Here is a 26,939-nt window from a genome sequence, read left to right as displayed (position 1 = left end):
TACTACAGGAGCTGCATGTTGTGTACTCACACTGACTCAAGAAAACAACATTTTTAGCTGTACTATGGTACAGCAAGGAAACATGTGACAGGGTCTCCATGATTTATATTAATTCCTTTTTAACACTATTGTCAGGATGGAGCCATCTGTTATCTCTTGAGAGCAAAGACAAGGAACTGCCCAAAGTCAGTACCATCTGTGACACATTTAGGATGTTTCTTTGTATTTTATTTTGACTCAGTACTGCTACATAAACAGGGTGACTTACTTCATAGAGAGGTAGAATGGATGATCTCTGAGTAGTGTAAGCAGTGGCAGCTGAAAGATCCTGACCCCTCATCACCGGATACTAGAGAAGAAACAAACGATTTGAAATGGGAAAGTCAGCAATCTCCTTTATCCTCTCAATCGTCCAGACACTCCAAAAGCAGCCACTGTTAAAACACAACCTTTCTGCCACTGAGATTTCTGCTATCTGTATAAATACTGTGTCAGAAAAAGAAAACCTTGCAAAATGGCAGCACCACCTCTTAACCGACACATGTGCACCAAAGCTCTGCAATGCAAGTGTGCTGCAGGTGAAAACTCAAATCAATCCCGTCTGACACACTGAGTAGAAATAAAAGCTAAGTTTTTCTCCACAAAGCATTTCATGCCTGAAGACTCAGTACTCTCAATCATCTCAGCAAATGGTAAAAAGAACAACTCCAAAACCAGAACTGAGCAAATTAAACTGTGTCCCATTTTGAAATCATGATTACAATCACATTTGCTGTGGGATTTTCCTTAGTTCTTAGTTTGGGCAGTGTAGTGTTCATTTGGGTTTTAATCTCACTACACTGCCTACATCGAAAGACCCCTGATTGCTAATGATCTTTCACAAAACCAAGATTTTTGAAGAATTCCTATTTGCCTGTTGCAACAACATATGGAGCAAACAGATAAAATTCTGGGGTTATTACACACAGAGACATAACGCAACAAAGAACAGTGGAAAGAGAAAAAACACCTTTTCAAATATGAAAAAGACAGCTTGTCCAAGATAATTTTGAAAGAATTCAAAGGACTATTGATATGCCATGGAAAATTTGAAGCATCTCCATTCATCCTGAGAAGTTTTGCTCAAACATGATTGCATCAAGGAGATTGGTTTGTTTTCCCTCTGCCAGTTTTGTCTCTTCCCTGTTCTATCAGAAATTCATCTACTCCTCCTTATTCCTTCCTAAAATCCAAATCATATATTTGAAACATCTCAACTTTTTCTTTAGCTACTGAGTATACTGTGTGCCAAATTTGATCTCTTCTGTAAGAAAAAGCAGGGAATACATTTTCATACAAACCTCTCCAGTGAGAAGGGCCAAGCCCCCAAAATGGAACTAGTCTAAACAAAATGTGCTGGAAGAAGAACAAGTGATCTACGAGATGTTATCTCCTACAATGTTTCTTTTGTTTTGTTTCTTTTCTTTTTAACTGAATCAGCTTGAGCATGAGTTCTGGATGTAATACAAAGGTTTCTTCTTCAGTAGGATTAGTTAGCTTGGTATGTGTGGTAAAAGTAGTGTAGCAAACTTAAACCATAAATCAAGGCTGCAAGTGGTACATGAGGGAATCCTAAAAAGAAGGTTTAATTCTGTAAACACTTTCTATGGCACATCATCCACTACCTTGAGCAATGGCTGACTTAAAACACAGCTGACCGCAGCTTTCCACTGCAGAGCTGGTCACAGTACCGTAGCTTGCTCTGAGAAGCAGAGGAAGGCTCCACTTGCCTCTAATTTTTGACAAGTGGCGAAATTAACACAGTAACAGGGGTCCAAAAAAGCTCACTACAACCTACCACCTGCAATATGGTGCAGACAGGCACGTTTGTTCTTGGGTTAAACCCACAGAAATTGTAGAAAGTCTACAAGTGAATAGTCTTCATGTATTCGTACATAAATGACCACAGTCTGTAACTGCTCCGCCCACATAGCCTCCTGCAGTAGCTTGCAGGCTCCTAAGTTGGATCACTACCTAAGAAAACAGCAGTACAGTGATGGCAGAGGACAGACGGCTGTCAATCAGGAAGGGAGGAGCAGAAGGTGTGGCAGAAATTGGTAAAATGTATGTGCTTGCATTTTTAAGCATTTCTTCTCCGAGTTATGAGATGGACAAAATTTCACATGCTCTGACAAAATCAGTTCTTAATAAATGACTGATGATACCAGGAACATGTTGATTAGCTCCAAAGTTGAAAGGGCAAAAGACAGGCATGAAACCATACAGAAACACATAGGGATCAATTATCACTGACATTATTAGTGAAGCTATGAGGCTTGCAATGAAATTAATGCCTTTTTAGCAGCAGGATGGAAAGTATGTCAAAGAGAAGAAGAGAGAGGTCAAAGAACTGACCAGACCACTCTATCATTCTATGAATATGTATTTTCAAATCTAAAGCTAATGATTCTCACCTTAAAATAACAGCTGATAAAGAGTACACTGTTCCTTCACACACAAGAATATCCACAAGTTACATTAAAAAATAAAAAAAACCAATCTAGGTTATCTGCAACAAAACATTACATGCAAAATAGTGGAGCACTGGAGAGATGATCATAGAATCATAGAATACCCTGAGTTGGAAGGGACCCACAAGGATCATTGAAGTCCAACTCTTGGCCCTGAACAGGACATGACCCAGAATCACACCATGTGCCTCAGAGCATTGTCCAAATGCTTCTTGAACTCTGGCAGGCTTGGTGCTGTGACCACTTCCTTGGGGAGCCTGTGCCACTGCCCAATCACCCTCCGGGTGAAGAACCTTTTCCTAATTATGTAACTTAAACCTCCTCACCTAAAACCCTTTAAATTTACCACTTTAAACAGAAGCTCCTAGAACAGTAGCAAATCAAACTTGCAAAAAATGTCTTTTTTTCCTGATCTGTTGCACTGCAAAGGAATATTCAGGTTATCATCTTGGTTTGCTAAGAATAAAATAAAGAATCTCTTTGTCAGGGGCAAAATTTGGCTTCCTCTTACCTGTGAGAGGTTCTGCAAAGAGTTTCGGATGTCGTGGAGGACCCTGCGCAGCTGCATCTCCACAGTGGAGGGTGGGTTGATGGCATGAGGTCGATGAACTCCAGCATGCCGTGGAAAGAAGGGACAGCTGAAGGGGGAAAGCAAGGCACTGAAGGAAGAGCCAGAGATGCTTGGGACACTGTGGGTGCTGAATGTCCTCATGTGCTCACACAGCGGTCTGTCCTGCCACTCGGCAGGGAGGGAGTGGAGGGAGCATGTTGACTGGGACATGTGTGCTGGTGTGTGCAGTGGGCAGCTGTGTACCCTGGTGGGACTGAGCTCCTCAGGCAGCCTGTTGGGCCCAGTGTGAGGCAGTTCCTTTTTGGAGGATGAAGGTGCAATGAACAGTGTGGATTTGCACACTGGCTGACTGGCAGCTGCCTCATCCTCACTTTTGCCATTCTCAGATGCTGCTTTCTCTCCTTCCTCCACATGTGTGTACTTGTAGGTGAAAGAAGGAGGACTGCACAGTGTCTCTTTTCCTGGAGTTAACTGGACATTCACAGAGGACACCACTTTCACTGGATTGAGCAATGCAGTTGGGAGAGACTGAGACCGTCTTAGAGGATAACCTGATTCAGCAAACCAGAGTCTCTGCTTCTTCAGGAGGTCTTTTGATTTAAGCAGAGTGCATCCGGCCCTGGAATCAGATGAGCTGACGATCCTCATCTCAGCTCTTTGCAAGGCAACGTGAACTCTGTCCACAGATGATGGGGAAGAGCTACCACCTTCCAGAGACTCCATTGATTTGAGGATATGGTGTGTGTGGTACTGAGGAAATTCAAACACACTGCCTTCCAGCAGGTCCAATTCTTTTTGCTCATTGGAAATGTCTTCCTCTTTAGAGCTGACCTCTCCTTGGACCGTCTCCGATGTATGAGATGACTTGCTTTCTTGTCCTTGATTTTGTTCAGCATTATAGTCAGTAAGTTTTCTATCTTCACTCCTTCTGTTATCAGAAAGCACCCCGACCTTTTGTCTCTCTACTTGAGAGATAATATCCTCTTCATCATTGTCATCATCCTCATCATCATCATCTTCTTCCTCCTCTTCAAACTTATCAAAACAGGGCATTTCCTTGGCTATCGGTGTCTTCTGTTCCTCACTATGCGATGTCACAGTTGTCTCACTGTCACAACTGTCAGCACTGCTTCCCATGCCCTGCAAAGACTCCTGAACCTAGGAAAGATAAGAAACAGCAGAGGGGTGAATGTACTGGAGACTCAACAACTGCCTTCTCAGCAGTCAGGCTAAGAGTCCAAGTCCATATTCATTGGGTATTGGGGTGGGGAGCAGAAAGAATAACGCAGTTACTTTGCAAGTACAACTGTGAAGGAGAACAAAGAAACCATGGTATCAGATATGTTAGAAGCACAATGAAGTGGTTTTTATTCTTCTTAAAAGAAAACTCTTCATACATTCCTTTGACTTGACAATAAATTCCTTGTTGCCAGAAGAATAGAAGTGGCAGCAGAGTAAATGAGTAAAACACTAGTATTTTAGGTAATGATGACAAATGGACATCTCAGTGATGGTACATTGCATGTCCCATACATAAAGGTTTACAGTTAGGGCTGAAATGAAGGGTGATATTAGGAAGCGTATACAGAAAAGTGAGGAGAACCGCAGACTGTAGTGAAACTAGTGTTACAGGACAACACTAAGAACAGGGAAATCAGTCTGCCCATAAATTTGGCCTAAGATACAGAATTGTTTAAGACTGAAAATCACACATTAGGCTGCTAACTTCAGCTGAAGACTGCATCCAGTACTATTGGCCCAATCTTCCTTCCTTTCTCCTAATACTTCTTTCCCATTTTGTTCTAAATCACAGTTTAAACCACAGCATGTGTATGAGGGAGCTGCTAATTTAAAAGGCAACAAATGGCAGGAAAAGCATCTATGAGAAAGCAGGGGAATGAATAAAGTCTATGGATTGCAAAGCATAATCCTTAGGATGGCCTGATTGACTGGTGTATTTATAAGTAGACAAGACATTTTTCTGGGAGTATGTGGTATAAAGTACAGTCTTGGAAGATTACCATAGTTGACACATGAACTAGACATTTTTCCATCTCTCATTTCTGCAGCTCTTGCTGCTGTTAGGATGTTAATTATTACTTCCTTCTTGAGAGATTACTCATGGTGTATGCCAGGCAACAGTTCCTTCTACAACCATCTAGAAGAAGATTTCCGTCATAAAGGTCATCTACGTAAGTACGTACTAACCACTGCAGTCACCAGCACAAATTATAATGAAGACTGTGCAGGTTCAGGTACTTTTCAAGCAAAAGGCATTAAAAGAACAAAAGATTATAATGCCTAGGTGAAGTCATGTGGGCTACACGTGTGTATATCTGTGTCTCTAATCCTCCATCGAATTGTTCAATTATGAGTCAGGCAAGCAAAACTTCAAGAACTTGGATGGAGAATTCTAGCTTCTTTGGTAACATGAAACTCCCCTGTAGAACACCCCATCTCAATGTCAAAATCTCCCTCACAAATCTTTATTTAGGAAGTCAGAGATCAAAGGCAACATGGTTAAAATTCTGAGTTTTCTCCTGAGTTTCAGAGGAAAGCTATGGCTGTTACAGTCAATTATTTAACAGTAGATGGCACTAACTTACCATACTTTTAAGAAACAATATACAATCCTCTGTATCCCCTTCATCTTTTCACAGGTTCTGTTCATTAGCTGCCAAGTTCTCATTTCCCCTAATCTCATCATTCACCCCTATTTTCTGAATTCAGCCCAGCACTTGGTCTGAATAGAGCAGTGAAGGTGACAGAAGAGAGCCTAGCAACTCCATGGCACAAACCTTGTGCAGTCTCAATACACCTTTTCAAAACAGCATAATAGAAAAATCTCAAGCCTTTATAGCCAACACAGATAAACTCCACCAGTATTTCAGGTGCTTTTAATGGACTTTTAATCAGGTTGCAACCAATATAAAGATCAGGAGTGAGCAACTAATCTGAGTAACCTTCTAACATGTCTGTCAACTTCAGTGCAGTCACAGTTTACTAGAGAGTAGACCAAGTATCTTGGACTACCATGCTCTCTGCAGAGACTCAGGCTCATGATTTCCTTTATTCACTGTCTTGCTCTTGGAAAACATAAGCTGATGTTTAAGGGAGACACAAAGATTAAGACTGTCTTGGCTTTTATTTTGGTACTCTATTGAAAAACTACTAAATTGGAAAGCACAGAATATCAGTACCGAAATGCAACACTGATGCATGGGGAAAGTGAAAAATATCTTTCTATTAACTACCAAACAGCTTTTAAAATGATTGGTGTGCCAGAAGGAGAAAGAAAATATATCAGCATAAAACCCAGCTCAGCAGATGCAAGCCATACAAATCAAATTACTGGTAATACCCAGAATCCCATCTCTCTGTTCCTTTGGGCTGTGGTTTAGGTCCCAGATAGCTAACTGATGGCCTTGAGGCCAGGATCCGACTCAAGGCTTTTCTCTGTCTGATTTGACAGGCCAACCGAACCATGGGTATTACTGTGTGAATGTTTTAGGAGAAGCAAGAGAACAGCTCTTCAAAATACCAGGTACAACACTGTGCAAACATGTGTATAGAGCAGACACCTAAACACCATGCTGGAACAAAAGCTTTCCTCAAGACATGCAGTCTCTGGTCAGTATCAAGGCAAGTTCTGGGACCAAGATCAAAGAAACTGGAACAAGAAAGAGCATGGAAGCTCAGGATGAACTAAAATTAGTCTGTCTTCACAGTAAAGCCAATACAAAACTGTTTTCACTTTCTGTCAGTTGCTAACTTAGAGTGTGAAGGCAAAAATGGTACAAAAAAATTAAATTATCAGCAGGATAACTACAATCTTTCATGACCTTAATTTCTACCCACTGCAGCCATAAGAGGAATAGACTATGATTCTGGAGCCTCAGACAGTGAGAAAAATGATACACCAGACACAGCAAACAGGACATACTGAACTCTGAGCTTATTCCAGACCCAAGGATGCTTGGATTAGCCTGTCAGAAAGGCTTTCAAATTTGAACACAGTTCTGTAAAACTTGGCAAGTTCAGCTCTGAAAATTAGAATTTTATAGGATTGAGACTCACAATGATAACAGTCAAACATCGACATCCCTCCTGCCCTCCCCAGCTCCCTACTGTTCCACAATAATCAGTAGTATCTCAATCAGAATATGAAAGCCTTACCTGAAGCTGATTAAATGGAGAACAATCCGTGGAGGAGTCCTCAGCAAAGCCACTGCTGTCAGAGTGCTGACTTGCTGTCCGTAATAGCTGATCTGTTTAAAACAAGCAAAACCCAACTGTAATTACTTTACAAATCACAGCCTTTCAAGCCCAATCACATTCAGCATGTGCTTTCCTTTTACATCAAAGTGACATCAAGTGGATAACACAATTCCTTTTCAAGTTCCACTTTGAACAATACCAAGAAACAACTTGTTTGTTTCAAGCAAAACTGCTCTCATGCAAAGCCCTACTCGTGAAGCTTCAAGCTTCAAGCAGTGGAAGATAAACCACCTCTTACATTTTTCTTTCCCGTGCTGTGGAAAAAACCCACTGCAAATGTTGCCACTGCTGGAGTTTTCCTTCCACAAAACTGTATCACTGATTAATTCACATGCAGGCAGTGGAAGAGTTGCTTTTGTGTTGACAGGTACAGATTTGACACCCCTCCTGATCATGGAGTTAAAGGAGATCACTCATCTCCTATCAGTGTACACCATCCCATATACCCAAAGGAACAGCATCACATCAGCAAAAAGGGCAACGTGGAGGACTCTGCCAACTGCTGGAGATGGTCTTCTGCTGCTTTAGCGGACAAATACAAAACACCTCTGACACATCAATGGGCAATCTGCCAAAGCATATTCCCAGCACTCATTTTATACATGCAAGGTAAGATCGTCTTGCTTACTTACATGAGGTAAGTGCTAAAATAGCCTAAAGAGGCTCTAAAATCCACAATGCTTCCCAGGAGTGATTTCCTCTGCAAGAACTGCACTCACAAAGCTGTATTCAAGAAGATCTCAGCAAGCTCTGCAGTACACTACTGCATGTATATTATTCCCAGCTGGACACAGGAAGCACCCACCAAGTGTGGAGTTTACCTTACAGCACCATAAACATTTTGCTCAGCCTGAGGCCAGCACAGGCAACAACTGTATCTCAACTCTCGGACTCAGCAGACGTGTAAAACCTTGGAGATGGGAAGCAATCACAGTGTAGCCTGTAGCCCCCACACCCCTGTCCCCTCCTCCTCTTCACCCTTGGGTGAGAGCTTGCTGCTGTCTTCTCACAGGCTCAGTGCAGAATTTTCCCCCACATTCCTTCAGCCACTTAAATGTCGTCATATAATTAATCTCAGTTCACAGCTCAATGCATTGGAATGCATGTTGGCTATTCTGAACTAATATTTTAGTATTATTTTCTATGAACATTGCACTAACTAAGAAATAAAAGCCTGCACAGTTTGTGAACACCAGGAGCTGCAAACTGCCTGCTAAGCTTCTGTATCAGTGATTTCACACAGCTTTTAGGGAGTGCCTTTCAAATTGTGCTGCTGTTCTGTTATCATGGTAGCCACAATATCCTGCAATGATAAACAACTTTGCTAGCTCAAGACAGACATCCCCACCCAACTCTCAGCAAAGACAATGGAAATTGTCCCTGAGAACTGGACTAGATCTTATTAACTGCCCAATACAATTAATACAGCTGAAAAAACATGCCATAAGCAGGTTGTCACTACAGTTGAGGCTGGTGGGTAGCTGCTATCTCCTCCAAGGTGAATAGTCACTTACTTTAGACTCCTCTCTGCCTCTTTTCCTATTTGGTGAATTTTAAGAGGAAAAAAAGCACCACTGCTGAAAGCCTTTGCCTCTCTTAGGACAAGAGATTCCAACTATTTCAGATAAAGCAATTCACCAGTGCATATGGTGGAATGTGTTTTCATGTGTATAAAGTTTATTACGCTCAAGAAAAATACTGACCTACCCTTCTATTTCCATCTCGGCCAATGTTTCCTTTTCAGCTATAAAAAAGAACATTACATATATATGTCTCCTCAAATCAATTCTTGATCTTCTCAGAGACAAAGTACTGAAGTTAAAATCAGTATTTTAGACCATTTTCTATAGCATTTGTTATCTATGCACATGCTTTGAGAGCTTTACATGACAGATACTGCCAGTGAAGGGATCAGCCTAGAGCACTCATTCATATTACCATCTTTCTTCATGGCAAGAGACTGGAACAGTATGAACAGATTCAAACTGCTTTGGTTACACCTAAGGAGACAGCCCCTTAATACAGCTGTACCTTGCTTTCTATATTACAGAGCAGCTAGGATTTTTTAAAAAAATTTTAATGCAAATCAGAGAAGACATGTTTCCTCTAAGTCATCTTCTACCACATTACCCTTGTCTTTTGCAAGACATACCACTATGATGTAAATGCAGTAAAAACTTTTAAAGAACAGGAATCTCTGCTACTTCAGTAGTGAAATGACAAGGTTTGTTTCTGTAAAGACTGGAAATACCAACTAGTACACTGGGATATACTTACAGTGATATAATGGTATCCACCCTCCCTGTCAACTACTTATCCAGCTATACAACCTGCTCTATAGCACCTGGATATCTCTGAGAGTCAAGCAAACAAGGGGAAAATATGAAAACATTTTTTAAAGCTACAGAGTTATGTTCAGATCTTGATTAAAATGCCTCCTGGCAATGGAGACTCTTAAGAGAAGGAGTTTGTGAAGAGTACAGCTCCTCTCTTTTCACCTTGAATGCAGAAAATTCAACAGCAAAGGCTGAGTCATAGGGGCCAGTCTGGGATCATCCCTTGGCCTGTGTAATCCCACCAAGGCCACTGTACCTTCTGTAAAAAGGTCACTGCACAATGCCACCTGCCACCCAAAGCTACTATCAACACTACATAGAGGAAGTCTTCTGAGCTAGTGGGAGAAGGCCAGGGACAGCACAATAAGGCAGGTGTGGGAGAAGGAACCAGCCAAGATGAACAAAACCGGAAGGAACAACCGAACTCCCATCCCAGTTAAACAGAGCACAAATGAAAATGCCCCTTGGACTATTGTTTTAAGCTGTATTAAAAAAACCCAAAACAACAAAGTATATTTAGGCACTGAATACATGTCAAAGAAATGTGGGAGTACATAAATATACTAAATAAACTGAGAAAGTTCTAAACAAAGAACATATGATGAAGAAACAACTCTGTAGTTTACAAAACATGAGAGCACAGATTCATCAGAAAATCTCTATCAAGAAATTGAATAATTCATCTATTGTAACATAATAATCAGCTACCAATGGATTGTCAGTCACACCCCTACTTGTGCCACTCAAGTGCTTACACAGAAGAAATATATGGGAACTCTTCATGAAGCTTTAACATTTGTTTCTTGTACCTGCACTATTGGGAAAGCTCTAATGCACTTTGTATTTCATTCCCAATTTAGCCATAAAGTATTTCATTTTGGGATTAAATATCTGCTGTCACTTTCTCACATATTGATCACACCCTGCACCCCAGTACTAACAAAACCAGCCCAGCAGGGAGCCCTGCTGCAGAAACTCTCAGAGTCCCTGGGGATTTCCTAGCATCTGGACAGATAAGCACAGACTCCCACAAATACTAAATATGTCCCAGATGTTTTCTTCTCACTCCCCCATCTCAAATCTCCTGTGGAGCTGCACCCACAGAGAGCTATAAATACAATAATATAATAAGGACAGGAAGTGCTGATGATGTGCTTTCTTCAGTCTCAAGAACTAAATCACTGCTCTCGACTATCGGTGTCAGATGCCTTAAAAGAAACAGGCTTGTGGCTATTCAAAATTTCACAGAGCCACTGATGGCAACAACCAGACACACACACGCTACAAAGCCTTGAGAATACTCTGTCTTCTATGCATAGTACCTATATTTGTCTTGTTTGATGGCCATTTTTTGGAATGGAAAGTTCTGCTGTATATGGCAGGAATAATTTTTTTTTCCACTAACAAACCTTTCTACCAAATAACTTTGCAAGAAGTTCTTGGGGTTTTTTTATAGTGGACATTTAGCAGCACTGTATGTTTACAGTGCAAAGTACCTGAAGCTTTTCATTCTTCTCTACTGCGTTCCTACAAAAACCCACAGGCACAAAAATACATCTACATTTGAGGTCTGCAGCAACAAAGAACAGAATGCTAGGTTTGGGCAAACTAGTTCAGTCCAGTATGATTTGGAAGATATAAGGTAGAAACTGCTTCATGGTAGCCAATATGATACAGAACTTTTTGTATACCCTATAAAGTGTCTAACAAAGATAATACTATAGCAAAGCAATAATTTTCAAGTTACTTTGAAAAACTTAAGCTTACCACTTATAATCAAAGCTAATCTGAAATAAGAAATGTGCTTTAATGGGGAATCTAAGCAGCAGTAGACTCTGTGTTGTTCAAGCATATCTTAAGTCTGCAGACTATTTCAGTAGGAAAGAGAATCTCTTTTTTTTAATTTTAATTTGAATACCTCACATCTTAATAAAGGCCCTCTTAAAATGTCTTAAACTGTTGTAAATGCCAGAGAAAGCATCCCCAGCCCTCTGTGTAGATGTAAAATGACACTGCAAAGTTTATAAGTCTGCACCAAACAGCACTAACCCTGCTAACTGTCACAGAAGTACCCCACATGAAAAAAGAAAAGTACAAAAAGTACAAAAGTATTCTGCCAGGGGAACATTCAGCTGGAACAATTTTTTTGTTTATAGGTGCTTATGCACAGTAGAGCCAACACCACTGAAAGAGGTGGGTTTGCATGAGGATCATCAACTGAATTCACATTGCAACAGAAGACTGGTGCTTGAATTTCATACTGGTACCCTGAGATTGCTAGTGAGAGTGGCATTTCACATTCAGACACACTGGCCAGCATTTGTCATAAGTGACCACTAACTTTGGATGCCTTCAAACTGGGTGAACATCCCCTCTCTGAGAAAACAGGCCTCTATGTACTCTCATGGCTACTGTTTTTTTAATGTTTTGGGTAACATTTGGGTAACCAAATGTTCTCCCTCTTAGCAATTTTACTGAAACTTACACAGAATGAAGTCCTAAGCTTTCCCCATCTTCCAGGTAAAATAAAGATGCTGGTCTCAGACTAACATTTAGCAAATATGCAGGAATGATCTTTGTTAGACAAGCCATAGAAAACTCCAGGCATGATAATAAAGTGTCATCACTAATCTATGCCACATGTATCCAGACACGGGTGGGATATACTGCCTAGGAAACATAAGCCAGCACGCCTTGCTTCTGTCATACTGGAGTCCCATTTCTAGAACTGCTGATACCTTTCAGCAGGTACACACAGGACCATCTCACTTTTTTTCTTTGCATGGTGGAAGAAGAGGGTAAAATAACTACTGGGAACAGAAAACAAAATTAGCATTTCAGAAGATGAAAAAATGTGTTTTTCTCCTCCTTGACTGCAGCTCTTGGTTCCTTAAGTTACTTTTTTTTTATGAATAGCTCTTCCTGAAACTGCCGAGGCCAGGCAAACAAGAGACCTGACCTGCAAAGAGTGTATCTCTCTACATGTGATCACATAAAGCATGTAGTAATGAACTTCAAAATACAGCTAGGGGAATGCTGAGAACAGCTAGAGATGCAGTTTCTGGCGACCCTTCTTGGCTTATGTTTGCACGAAAGGAAGCCTAGTGAATACAGTGTGGCAATGTGCAAAACACTGACGAACTAGTAGCACAAGCTATCACCAATAACCAGGCATTAACCCCCAGTGCTTAGTCCAGAGCATTCTTAGCCACATTAATGCAATTCAGCTGCCAGTTCACAAAACTATCAGTTAATTTGTGAAAACACAACTAAGATGATATCTGTTTCTTAAGACAGGGTTTTCTGCCTCTCCTTAGTATTTAGAGATGCTAGCCATGTTGCACCAAGAATTGCATCACAGCTAAGTATCCCAATAAATGCAACAAGTTCTATTTCTTCATTAATTGCTGGTATCAGCTAGAGAATACACTTTACCTGCCAACATTGGGCAAAGTAACAATCACAAAATGAACTTAGAGATCAGCTTTTTCCCTCTCCCAAGCCATAAAACACATTCATAAGAATATGAGATGAAAGCACAAAAACTGAGTGAGCCACAAGAGCCAGAGCACAGCGTTTCCCATGTGAGTGACTACAATTTCCATGTGGGTGTAGAGACACTAGTCTTCTGTGCAGCCAGCGTGCAGACAGAGCAGTAGTGCATAGGAAAAAGCTGCATGTATCATGCAATTTAGGTTTAAAACAACATAATTTCAGTTTAAATGGGTATCTTAAATTACAGGATCTACCCGGGGGAAAAAATCCCACACAATCTGAATTAACATTCTGAGCTATCATCAATTGTACAAAAGTGAAAACAGCCAATGAGGTTATATGACTGTTGTCTTGCCTGTAATTTGCTTGCCACTTTGCAGTAATGTTCTGTGATTTAGCTAAAAAAGAAACCCAGATCTTTTTTATCTCCAAAGAGAAACGAAACTTTAGAAGTTTTAAATATCTGAAACAGTCTTTCAGAGACGGAAGGACACTCAATAGTGTGCTCTCTCCCAGGAGCTGAAATCTACTCACCTTTCCTTGACTTAGTCACTGCTAGCTGGTGAGTAGCTGGAACATGTGGTAGATCCCCCTCTGTACTCTGGATCTATCGAGAAGAGGAGATAAATATTTTGTTAGGCCAACTGGAATATGCTCCTGCACTTAAGAATACCCAAGCTATATACACTGCACTTGCAGGAAGAGATTTTGTTGGGTTTTGGGTTTTTTTTTCTCTAATTCAACAGCCTATACTGATTGAAGAAGCAAATCATATCCCCTTAAAACCAACATATTATTTCAACAGATACTCAGCAATGCTCCTGCAGGAGAATAGCGATCCTTGTGCAGTACCTTCTACTGACAGCACAGGGCTCCCCTCTGGTTACACTCAGCATGCAAAAAGACCTGGAAATCACATCCTGCGACAACAGAGTTCTCAGTTCCTCTTTGACAAAACACTGAAATTCCTGCGTGAAAACACCTTTGACCACCTTTACAGTACTGTCTTTTTCCATTCAGAACTCTCGGCCCCTCATTTGAACATAACAAGCAAAAATATATCAAGAGGCCAGCACACAAGGACTGTCGTCTGCTGCCCTACTAACTACTTCCCACAGGTCACCAATCCTCCAGCAGAAGGACCCAGACCCTGCTCCAGACTTCACCATGCCACTACTCATGGAAATACTTCTTGTGCCTTCCAGTACAAAAAAGAAAGATAATGTATTCAGAGCTATGCAGATTTCAACTGGGAAACTTAAAACTACATAAAAATGAATCCTATTGCTTCATAACTTTGTAAAACACAGCCTTATTAAGAAAGCAGTTCTCAGGCAACTGTACAAACAATGAAAAGAATATGCCAAAAATCTCAACAGGGAGGCCTTTGTTTAGTTCAAAACCTAGAACATGTTTTCTCTTTTGTGCAATCCAGAAAAAATCCTAATGGATCACATGCAAGTCTACAGGCACAAAAGCCCAATCCCACTATCCCCAGCCCTTCTTGTAGTGGACTGCCCACCCAATTTCAAAACTGCCAAGCAATAAATTTTTATCTTAATTTTTTATCAGCTTAAAAAATGTAAAATCAGGATACTGATATTTATAAGCCAAATTTAGTATTTGGCTAAAGCCGAAGTTATATTTGCTTTGATATCATGTGTATAGCAGCCACAAGGGTGCATTTTCTCAGTGACAAGGGCTTTTAGAAGTACTTGGCCTGAACTTTTCACCATTAATAAGTGAACAGTGTTACTCTTGCACAATAAACCTAGAGGCTTCTGCTCCTTTAGGAGATGAAGGCTGTATGAGAGGGGTAAATCCTTATTTTGTCCAAATGTAGAGGAGCACAGAAGGGGCTCACCATTTAAGTTTAGGAAAAAATTAGTGGGTTTTTTTGAAACAAGGAACAGCAAGTAATCTTACAGACACTTTAATCAAACTGGCCTTCCAGGAAAGGTGTCTTGATTCTCTTAAACCCCTCAGTTTCTGATGGCTAAATTTGCAGCCTTCCAACTGCTAAGCCTCTTCTCATCAAAATACCCTCCACTTCCTGTCCTTGGCAGCACGGCACAGCTCCTCAAACACGCAGAACTTCCTTCCCCGTCCCTTCAGCCAATATTGATGCTGGTAAATGACCTTCAGGGCTGTAATTGGCCACCTCAGGAGTGGGTGTTTGGGGGAAATCCTGCCCTGACTCACTCCCGCACTAGCTATCTTCACAGCCACAGACTTCCGAAGGGCGCTCAAACCTCCAAGACATTCGCAAGCACGAAAAGAGCTTCCTTGATATATCTGTCATCTTTTTTATGCATATGAATGCACTCCAAGCCAAACTGAGAAAACAGGGGGAGGAGCTATTGTCACTGTTTCCAATACAGTTTATTGTTCATTATGACCTGCTTAGAGACGCATGAAAATAAAATCACACTGCCAGGAATTGCTCTAAAATTTCTTCAACCAAACTAAATTCCTCCCTCATAGGGATCTGTAGGCAGTTGATGTGTATATACTATATTGCATAAACAAAAATTTCACCATAATCCCATCCCACATCACATGCTGTCTTGCCAAACCAGCTGTGTTTATGCCATGGCATCACTGCAAAGTGTGTCAACCAAAACTCCACAAACATATTGCATTTGGTTTATGCAGAATTCAACAAGTCTTTACAGTCCAACTTACTCTGAAGGAAAATTCCATTCCTCATTTATATATATATATACATATATATTATATATATTTCTATATAAAAATAAGTTCATTGTTTCAACTTTGTCCTAGGGTACCAAAAAATGGATTTCTCCTCTGGGCTATGCAGCAAAATGCATTGCTACTCAGTCCCCTCCCATTGTGCCAACACAAACATTTGTACAGTTACACAACAACCTGGATCAAGAAAATTATCTGGCAGAAAATAAATAAATAAAAATGTACTGGGTTTCTTTTTCCCCTCTCAACTGGACTAGTCCTTTGTTCTGGTTCAGTAGATAGCCACAGAACATGTGGGTGAGGACACACAGGCATAAACAAGTACCAGGACCACTAGAGGCTGGATTACTTTTTTTGAATAATGAGTGCCTTCAGATACAACATTAGCTGACCTAGAAGAGCTTGTAACGACAATGTGACACTATTCACAGTATCTACTAAATCATCACTTCATCATACACTGTAAAACTCTGGGGGTTTTCTATTCACTTGCTTTCCTCCCTCATTTCACCAATGAAATCACAATCCTTCATTTTATATATCTATATTACATTGACAAAAAAGTTAACTGCTGAACTTTTAACAAGAGTTATATTGAAATGTGTCCACAAAAACATCTGCTAATTTAAGAACTCTAAGACAATTCTTACAATTCAAGGTCTGAGTCTATGCAAAAATTGCATTCTTGAATGTGTAAGCTGTTTGCTGGCCTAATAAACAAAGCATAGAAACATAGAAATTAAAATCCCCTTGGGACAATTATCAATTGAAAAATAGATATATACATTTATGAAGATATTAAAAGGCAGTACAGAATTTGTAACTAAGCCATTGCCAAAGGCACAGTAAACATTGATTTTCAATGTGCTAATTTCCAGAGAACAAATCAACTTATAGCAGATTGTTATCAAAACTGAAAGTTGCACAAGATGAGCACCTCACCCTACATGATAGCCTCTTTTCTGTTTCATGCAGCAACACTTGCTTCAATCACAAATTTATCTTTAATCAACATCAATTAATAAACTGAATTTACTTTTAGGCAACAAAAATAACAATTTAAGTAAAGCAATTTAAGTCAAGTAAAAATTTAAACCCAAAGGTTTTAATATATACAAAGCCTAACCTAGATCTGTTTAGACAGGAAAACTTCCTAGGAGTTATGCCAGTGATTGCAATTACCTGAGCTTGGTCAAAAAAAAAAAAAGAATGAGAACTTTCCTGTTGACTCTCAGGAACAACAGCAGCAGCAGCACCAAGTCCCTTCAGTAAGAGGATCAATTAGAGCAGCCTACAACTGCTGCGAAAGTGCAACAACAGCCTTATCACTCAGAGAATTTCAAGTATTCCTGGAGAAAACACTGTCAACTACACAGGAGGGAACATTCCTCTGCTGGCAGACAGCAAGTTATGTAAACTGTATGTGAAAACAAAGTCATGTGTCTTCACCTACCTCTTCCATCTCAAAGGAGTCCTTCTGTGGCAGCATTAGATTCGTTATGGACGGGTTTGCGAGGGGAGCGCAGGGATCTCTACCTGGCGATGCCGTGCACAGCCTTTGTGTCAGGACGCTGCTGTTGGACGCACTAGAACTGCTGCTGAGGCCTGGAGAGTCCAAAAGACCAGATTCTTCACATGGTGTATCCTGGGCACTTGTCAACCTGCCACCTTGCACAGTACCCTCATCAGTCACAGCAGGAAGGTGTGCAGGTTTATGTGTGTTTGCAGCCTTTGCCTGACTATTGGCTATCTCCTCCTTTACAGTCGCCAAAATAGAGGGAGAGTCTTTCTTTTTAGAGTATTTTGATAATTTAGATTCATTTTTAACATCATTTTCCTCACTCCCTACTTCAGCTGGACTTCTCACTTTCTCAACAGGTGAAGGACTTGAGCAGCCACTACCCTCAGCTTGCTGTGTGCCACACAGATTGAGTTTTGACAAGGTCTTTATCAACCGACTGGCTGTATTGCTGCGAGTTAAAGGGGGAGGGCTGGATGCCTCTTTGCTGGAAGCCACTGAATTCATACTACCAATTTTCTGCAAAGGAGTCCCAGAGACTTGAGAATACAAAGAAGAAAAAGCATTGGCCACAGTAGTAAGCACCTCAATCTGACGAAAACGACCTGCACAAGAATGAAACATAAAGTAGAGTTTATGAGGATGTTTGCTGTCATCACATCCCAGACCAGTTGATCCATCTCTACATGATGCTTTGAATTCTCAAATACAGATCTTTCTTCATATCTGAAGAAGGAATTTTGATCATAACCTCTGCCTATTCCCCCAAACCTCCTCCTACTTATATCAAGGGCTCCAAAGGCTGACTGAACACTACCTAGTCCTGTAACATGAAAGTGATGCCATACTATGGAAAAAGAAAAACCTTTGCAAGAATCTTTACTAAATGCACAGGAACAGCATGGAAAGCTGTCACAAAGTAAAAAAGTGGCACAAGTATGTGAGCGGAAGTTAATTTCCAAAGTGCTAGGAAGAAAGGGTTACTCTTACCATCTACAGCTGAAAGAGGACATTTCAGCTATGCCCTCATTTCAGCAACACTCATTACAGACCTAACAAAGCTTCTGTCCAAGTCAATAGAAATACTGTCCCAGATTTCAACAATGACAGAAATAGGTTGCTGCCAACAGTTTTAAAAAATCTCAGAGAGAAGCTGAAGAACACAAGAAACAGAGGAATATTGCTATTTGTTTCAGTGCTCTAAAGCTACAACAGAAGACAAGCTTAGGAGTAAGAGATGGGAATGATATAAACCAGAAGGCAGCATACTTTTACAGGACGCCTTTCATTTCCCTCCCCCACTATAATCCTCACTCATCCCAAGGACTATAATCCTGATGGTCACCTCTTGCCATACTTAAGATCAAGCAAGAGCTTTATTATGAATTCTGAATGGAATTTGGCCTTCAGGCTGTAAAGGAGTTTTGCCAGAATGTTAAGATACACACCTTTTTTTGGGTTGTTTATATAGTTAATAAACTCATAAAAAACTTTGCTTCAAAAACATACTTACTCGTTAAAGCAAAACTTGGATTTTCCACTTCCATGCGCTGTATTTGGGCATTCAAAAACACTTTGATATCTATGCCTCTGGCAAATGATGATGAATTAAAAAATCTCGCCGGAATTTTTGAAGCAATATCTGGTTCATCTCTTCCAAACCCAAGGTTATAGAGCACTTCTTCAGGATCTTCCTCATAAAGCTCCAGTAATTCTGAAACACTAGACAAATTAAAGATGTTTACCATCTACTTGTCTCCTCCTAAGATCCAGTCCCTTCTGTTCAACTGCTAATTCACCCCAGTAGCCAGAATGTGCTTTTCACTCCTACAGCTCAGCCTACTTTAGGAAATAATTGTGGAGATCTCTGCATCTGAAGTTTTGTTTCCAATCACTAGAGCCATTAGCCCAGACACATCACAGACCCAATCCTATAATTTATAGTCAGTCCTGTTCTGCAGAGCTCAAAATTTAAAATGCCATTAAAATTTAAGGCATTTCTAACATTTAGGTCCATTTATTAGTATTTACTGCAAAGCATAACTGAAAACAAATAGCAATTTTTCAAGCACCAAATGAAAATTCCCTTCTTGGCTACTAAATGCAACAATTCACACAAAACAAGACAACTCCATTTAACTGAGGAACAGACCTTCAAAGATAGTACTCTTTTACCTTGAAACAGTTGCGCTGCTTTTTCCAGACCCGGTGGAGTTCATACTTCTCCCCTTCTGATGGAACTGCAGCCTCCTGTCCTTTGCCGGCACACCATTGCTGTCAACACAAACAGAGAAGATCCCTGTGATAAGCCTCTTCTCTGTCTCACTGGAGAGCTAAGCCTGCAGCACTGCTGAATTTCTCTTTTCGCCTGCAGTGTTGCCTGGTTTACATTAGCCATGTCATTTATTGAAATACAATCACAAAAGGAAACCCTGGGATGCCTCAGTAAAAATGTGCATGACAGTAAGAATTTGAAGGCAAATGCAAACCGAGAAAACAAATCCCTGATCTGCCCTTGCTGCCCCACCCTCCTCCCATCCCATAAGGAAGTCTGGCCTCCGGTGAGCTGTCATTGTCCTGCCTTCCCTATCACTGCCCTGCCTTCCCTGTCATTGTCCTGCCTTCCCTGTACCGCTGCCTCCTCCAGCAGGACCACCTCTCCATAGCAGGGCCACCCTCTCCATGTTTCAGTATCCAGTGACCCTCACCCCTATTGCCACCCACCAGCAGTGCAAGACTGCAAGTTTCCCTGGAGGTGACTGGGGAAGCTGAAGAGGCTTCAGACTGAAAGCAAGGAAGGAAGACAAGCACCAACCCAGACTGCTGGCCGGTTTATTTCCCAACCCTAAACTATTTGCTCCCTGTATATGAAGAAGCTGACTCAGCATTAGGTGGTACCTTGGGCTCAAACATACTTTTACTGCCACTCTCCCTGGGGGACAAACTTTCCCAGGGTGAATTTTACCACATAAATCCTAACATACACTCCCACTGGAACAGCCATTGAGAAAACAAAAGCAGAGGATTCACCTAAGAGTGTACTTATGAAGCCTGGCTCAGGAGGAGTAGAGAGAACGCTGCCCACATACGCTGTGCAGTATTTGCTGAAGTCTCAGTGGGGTTCTACTTTCAGCACACTTTATTTAGAAGCTCTGACTGTAACGCAGGAGCTTCCCCTCCCACAAAGTCACATCTGCTGTGACACCTAAAACGAATTCTCCCTTGAAATTTCTGAAATGGTGAGGGATCAGTGAGGCAAAGAAGGTAAATCATGCTAAGTTACTATGATATGTCATTTCTTTGTTTTCCTCCTGCTACTCCAAAATCTATGTCAGGTCTGCTAGAAGAATTAAATCTGCCTTTTTTTTCTCTGCATCTCCTAATGACAGTTTCGGTGCTATCAGGATCTTCTCCTTCCCTCTCATGTAAATAGACATGAGCAGAAGAACTTGAGCTCTGAGGTAGCCCCCATGACTTCTACTGCCCGTTCTCCCTCCTGTCCTCAAGTATAAATATTTCTTTGAAGTAAACAAACACACAAAAATGTGTTTACCATGTTTCCATTTGGGTATCACTCCGTAGATGATTAGCTGCAGAGAAACAAGAAGAAGTTACATCCAGACGTCTTCATAATTACACTTCCCACAACCAGTAGGAAGAAGCAGAGTGAGCATGTTTACCAATACTCCTATATAAACCAGATTTTTCTTGTTCCATATAAATGTGATTGTCAAGGGTTTCTAGCATACAGCCAATATAAAGATGATTTGGTTTATCCAAGCTCTGTTAAAAATAAAATCTCACATGGACACATGTTTACATACTGTCATTAATCACATTAACTTGAAGTTTAAATTGTGATAAGCTAGCAATTGTTGCATAAACCATTTATTGCTCTGCAATTGAAGACACGATTACCAGCTGCAGGGCTGCTCCCGGGTGGCAAGGGGAGGAAGACAAGCAGGCACGCGAGGATTGCTCCAAGAGAGAAAATAAGAAACATAAAAAAGGCAGCTGACCCCATGGCCACGTGCTGAGACTGCATTTGTTCACCTTTTCATCAGCAAAGTGGGCCAGGGTCCCAGCTGCTTGAGCTGTGCAATACGTGGACAAGAGCTCAGTGAAGCCTGTGGTGCTGATGGGGCCAGTAGTCGTGCTCAGAGTTGAGAGGCCTTTGGAGGGAGGCTAGCTGCTAGGTACCAAGCACCTGGGCACCAGCCTCTAACAGGGAAGTCCACACTTTCTGTAGCTGGATTGGCCCAGCACCGCATGGGAACATCCCAGGCAGCATTACTCTTTCAGAACTGAATGCCAGACTTAAACTATGGGTTCCTCAAAGAGGCAACTCAACATTAACAAACTTGCCCCAGGAGACAGGCAAGGAACACACAGGTGTTAAAGCAGCTCTCAGAATCAGCTATGAAAAGAGCAAAGTGATGTAACACACACTGCCAGAAAAACCCTGCACCTTGACTCGCTGTGCCAAGGGGGTACAGTCCAGGAACTGCGAGCAAAACATGGAAACCTCACAACCTCTCTCCTGGCTTAAGCCATCATGAAGAAACTGAAGAGCATACAAAACACAGATGCCACATCTCTGTTATTTTTTTATATTCTTGCCTATAATATGAAGGTAAGCCTATCTTAATCTAATAAGGATTAGCCAGTGACTAATTTGAACAGCTGAACCATAGTTTTTAAACAGCTCAGAAGTGGGCTGGGGTTATGGGACCCTGCCCAATGCCCCCTGTACCATTCACACAGGGCTCTGGCTTGTATCTGGATTCAGGCAGTCACAGCTGCACAAGGGCAGGCCATTCATACCAGCCTCAAAGGGGCTGTCTGTCTGGCAGGGCACACAGCACTGCTCCAAGCATCTCTGTTGCCCCCTTGTTCTTGGATGGGAAGCAAAGCCCAGCAGAAACACCCACATCCAGGAAAAACACCAGCAATTCTAGTATTGGGACCTTTGTCGCCTGAAAAGGAGGGAAATCACCTTCCGCCTGAATCATGCTAAAGACTCATAAAAAACAGAAGCCCTTGGAAATCATAAAGGGAAAAACTGAAAAGAAAAAAGTGACATGATGTTTTAAAATTTACTGATTCCTGTATTCTTGGTAATATGCTCAGACCCTGGATTAGTGTTACAAAGAAACTTTTCTATGAAATCTTTATACTGCAGGCATCTAACAGATAGAAAAGACTGTCAGTAAGAAAATGTAATTCTACTTAATCTGTTGTAGTAAGGGATTCATTTACTGTTTTTTCCATCATTATCAGGCCAAGGTCATTATCAGCTGAACTGTTTTCCTTAGAAGTCCTGAGCCTTCAAAAATTAAAGATTTTTCCTTCCTCTGGGTCTTGTCCCACTACTTTGACACCACTAGCAAAACTAATGTGGAAAAAGGGCTTTCTACTATACAGTTCTGACACTGCAAAAGCTGTAGTTCAAAAAAGATGAAAGTTAAAGGGGCAGAGTGGTTTTGTCTTTTCTTTTTAACACTGTAAACAGATAATGTCTTATATCTCCTGTCCTGCAGATAACCCCAGGACCTGGTTTGTGAGAGTTTTTTGCTCTTTTATTTCAAGATGCTGCTGTTAGAACAGAATCCACAGTGCTTTCGTTGGTCTGTTTATAGACACATCTAACCTCTGATCAACAAAGAAGTCCACCAAGAACAGCCACATCTCCTTCCCCTTAAAAAGGGGAAGAGAAAGAAAAGGTAAGCAGCTACCAACAGCAAAGTATATATTGTGGTTGATCCAAAATACTTACTCAACTTTGGTGATTTTCATTTTTAAAAGCACTTAGCCCTTAATGGGTTTGCCTCTTGGCTGACAGAATTTCATTCCTCCTTTCAAAAGCCTGCACATGCCACTCCCAAGAGATTCCGTGGAAGTGGGGCATGGTGGCTGCCAAGAGTAACCCACGGACAAGAAAAGCAAGTAGGAGAAATAATTTTCTCACAGCCTCAGTGAGTGCTCCAGGCTATGCTGCCGCTGTGGGTATTAAAATGAGAAGGCAGAAGCAAATTTAGGGCTGACTCTGAACTTTGGGTTAGATCAGAATGTTTAACACCAGCAATAGTCTAAGTAACTTCAAAAAGTGAATCTTCCCGCATTTTTCTACATGCATCATCCTGGTTTTCTAGCCAGTGCTGTCCTTCAAAATAAAAATCAGATGACTAAACATAATTTATTTTGCTAGAAAAAGTCATAATCCTGCCACACCCACCTTCGGCTCCCAGGGATAAGTCATCTTCAAAGCTTCCTCCATTTTTCACCAGCATGCCTGAAAAATACAGTTAGCAGTTCAACAACTAGAATGCTGCAGTGTTTTCCTTCCAGCAGCTTAACTAAAGATATTAGTGAGACATTTCATCTGATACAAGATATAACCACACTGTATTTGCAATCCCTGCATTACTCATACAGTAAAAGTGCACTAAGAAGAGAGAAGTTACATTTCAGAATTTAGAAAAATTATTTTGAAAGAGAACAAGTACAACACTGCTTTAGTTCTGTGCTTAGAAATGTCTCCGAGTCAACCTGTGAGCAAATTAATTGCAAGCAGGAACCTAAAGGTAGCATCCAACACATCTGAGACTTCTGCTGCTAGGTTATCTATCTTCCAGACATCTTACCAGGGACATCCAGAGTCTGAGTTCAGCTTGGGCATTCCCTTCTCACCTTCGTGTACTGGATTAAAAGTTGAAGGAAAGACTCCAGGAACAGCAAGTAATTCCTCTGCACCCTGTCACTACCTGCACATTCTCATTGTACTTTGAACTTTAGTATTCAGACCTGCTCAGATAGTAAAATTTTCAGGTGTGGCAACCAGAGTTATTAGAGGCAGAGACTGCCTAATGCTCACCAGCTTGGAGACAAAATTTCAACCTCCCGGTTCTGCACATTTTGGGCTTTTTTTAGGGCTTAATAAGATCTCCAGAAAGACTTATTCAGTACCTTTTCCCCGTTCTCCATTTTCTCGGGCACAATTGCTCCACTGTAAGAATAACTCAGCATCACTGACTAGGCTGTGGACTGTACTGCTACTAAAATGCTGAGGCCTCTCTTGAATGTCCACAAAAGCAGTTTCCAGCAAACAGACATTTCAGTAGGTAAAGCTTTTCCTTACCCTTCAACAGAGGATTGCTTTGCTCATCCAGGGAGGCTCCCAGAGGCGTTCTGAAACCACAGAAGAGATTAATACTACTTTAAAAACTTGCTGCTTCATGTCCTTCCTTACAGTGTGTAACAAGCTTGTGATAGCAGCAGTTGTCCCACCCTCTCTGCCTCCCTCCACCCCCAGAAAGCACAAATATCTGAGAACTGGCAATAACTTCCTAAACAATCCCCAGCCCTCTGAACAAATATACTTTGTAGAGAAAAACAAAACATAATAACAGCAATGATCAAACACCTTCAGGGGCAGCAGCCCCCTGTTGAGGAAAATCATGGGCTCCTCAGCAGAAAAAACCAGCATGTTTTTTTGAATGGACTAATTCAATCTCATTTATGCAGCAAAAACTGTTGTCATTTTTCTACACAGTGAAGATTTTTTGGAGAGAAGGGTGAAAAGCTGTATTTGGTGATCAGGAAGAATCAAAATAAAAATACTGACAGCTGTGTTAGCTGTCACTTGCCAGTTGTGATACTTTATAGACTCTTCACACTGGCCCTTATTTGGATGATCCCTCCTACTGCTGGTGTCTGAGGGGCAGGGAATTTGCAGAACCTCATGGTGCTCAAAAGGAGCAGCAGACACTGCACAAGTAACAGGTCCAATCCCTCTCTGGGTTCATACTACACTTGTTGGCGCTAGCTAAATGTTTCCACATCTTGTCTCTGAGACATGTTTAACCAAAGACTTGTCACTACTAAGCAGTGCAGCATTAGCTCTCAAAGTTCAAAACAAATTCAGAAATACAATACTCATGAAGAAGAGGAAATCGGATGATTTATGTGCCTACATTATGCAGGTTTCATTTGGATTTTTAATTAGACAAACACATGAATCTGTCCAAAGACCTGAAAGCAAACAGTTCTCTGATACGGTATTTATTTTGGTGCCATGGCCAAATTAAGTGAGGAAAGTTTGCATCTGCTTTCAAACAGACCTTACACTTCACAACCTTATTTTTCTTTCCTCTCTGAAAAGAACTCCCTCCTTCCACGTGCAGCCTGCTGATACAGAGCAAGCACACTTTAATGCACCTTTTCCAAAGCAAAGCAAAGTCCCACCATGGTGGGGTGCCAAGGTAACAAGACAGAGCATCCAGGTGCATAAGCATGTTTCAGGTGATAGGACAGACTCTGTCGAGTCTCAGATCTCCTGGGTTTCTGCATGTCTGTCCAGTCAGGGTCTGAAAAAACACAGGGTATATTGTCTAAACCTGTCACGCTACAACAAGCCTTATGCTCTGAGGTAATAACTATGCTGGTTGTTTACTCCCTGGCATGATGGGTGTGCTTCCAACCTTCTTCTCCTTCCCTGGTGCCTATTCCCATGCCTCTACATTTTCAATGTAGAGACTTAATGATAGTGACTTTGACAGCCAAGATCAGTGCTGCATGCACTGGCTGGCAAAAAAATGGTAAAAGCAACCACCAAATCTGGCATTTTCCCTTAGAAATTAAGTCCATCACCTCTACAGCATGTTAGCAGCTACCAGAGAAGCAGCACCAGCAAAGTCAACCACCCCTTGCTGCCCTGCCTGCACTGCTGCAGTATACCCCCTGCCTTTGAAAAGCTTGCATTTAAGGACTAGACACAACATGACTTTAAACAAGAGACAAATACCACACAGAAATCCTCTTGGACAACAGCAGAGACAGTTCTGCCTTTCTGCACCAGGCTGTTTTTAACCAGCAAGGCCCGTAGCTCTGTCTCAGAGTAGCCCTGTGCACTAGGAATTTTAGGGCTGGGAGACCCTTCCACTTGCTGTGGACAAAGTCTCTCTGCCAAAGGCACACCACAGCAGGTCCCTAGCACATCCCAGCAGCTGTGATGCAGTGGCCAGGAAGGAGTGGCATGGGGAGGCCAACAGCAACAAGTGGGAAGCCAGAGCAAAGAGCAAGTAAGTGGGCATGTGCCTGGATCAAGGAGCCTAAGGTTTTGCATTTGTTTGCATTCATTTATTATCATATTTTAACATATGTAGCAATAACTTCTCCCAATATTGTCCTACAAAAGAACTGAATGAACTCTTGATGCCCACACTGCCATGGGACATAGGTACTGAGCAGGTAAAATGACCACATGCAGCCCTGAGGCTTCGTCTCATCCCAAAGGTTTGTTTGCTCAGCTACCAATTGTGGTCAGGTGGTCTTCAGGAACTGGACAAGGGTTTTGCACTGTGCTGTGAAAGTGCTTAAACCTCAGCTTTTAAAGCCTTAGTTGGGCAGAAGCCATGTTTATTTTAAACTTGAAGCAAAAAATCTCTTCTTTCTGAGGCATTTCAAGAACTCACTTCCTGCATATCTACAGGAGATGGCTCCTAAATACCTCCCACATC

The 26,939-nt window shown here is 41.4% G+C and overlaps 1 protein-coding gene across 1 annotated transcript; it reads right to left on the bottom strand.

Moving 5' to 3' along the window:
- Positions 1–268: 268 nt before the first annotated feature.
- On the bottom strand, positions 269–24,608 carry SSFA2 (sperm specific antigen 2; the record flags this gene model as incomplete). Its single annotated transcript, XM_009080953.1, has 10 exons — positions 24,560–24,608; positions 23,657–23,713; positions 20,975–21,011; positions 19,597–19,695; positions 18,935–19,143; positions 17,356–18,026; positions 13,725–13,797; positions 7,258–7,349; positions 3,022–4,239; positions 269–349 (listed from the first exon to the last, which is right to left on the bottom strand). Coding segments are annotated over exons 2-10 (2,535 nt in total), but the record flags the coding sequence as incomplete, so codon positions are not given.
- Positions 24,609–26,939: the final 2,331 nt, after the last annotated feature.

This window comes from Acanthisitta chloris, unplaced genomic scaffold (assembly GCF_000695815.1).
Source record: "Acanthisitta chloris isolate BGI_N310 unplaced genomic scaffold, ASM69581v1 scaffold42628, whole genome shotgun sequence".
Classification (NCBI taxonomy): domain Eukaryota; kingdom Metazoa; phylum Chordata; class Aves; order Passeriformes; family Acanthisittidae; genus Acanthisitta; species Acanthisitta chloris.
This window is presented reverse-complemented; position numbering and strand designations above follow the sequence as displayed.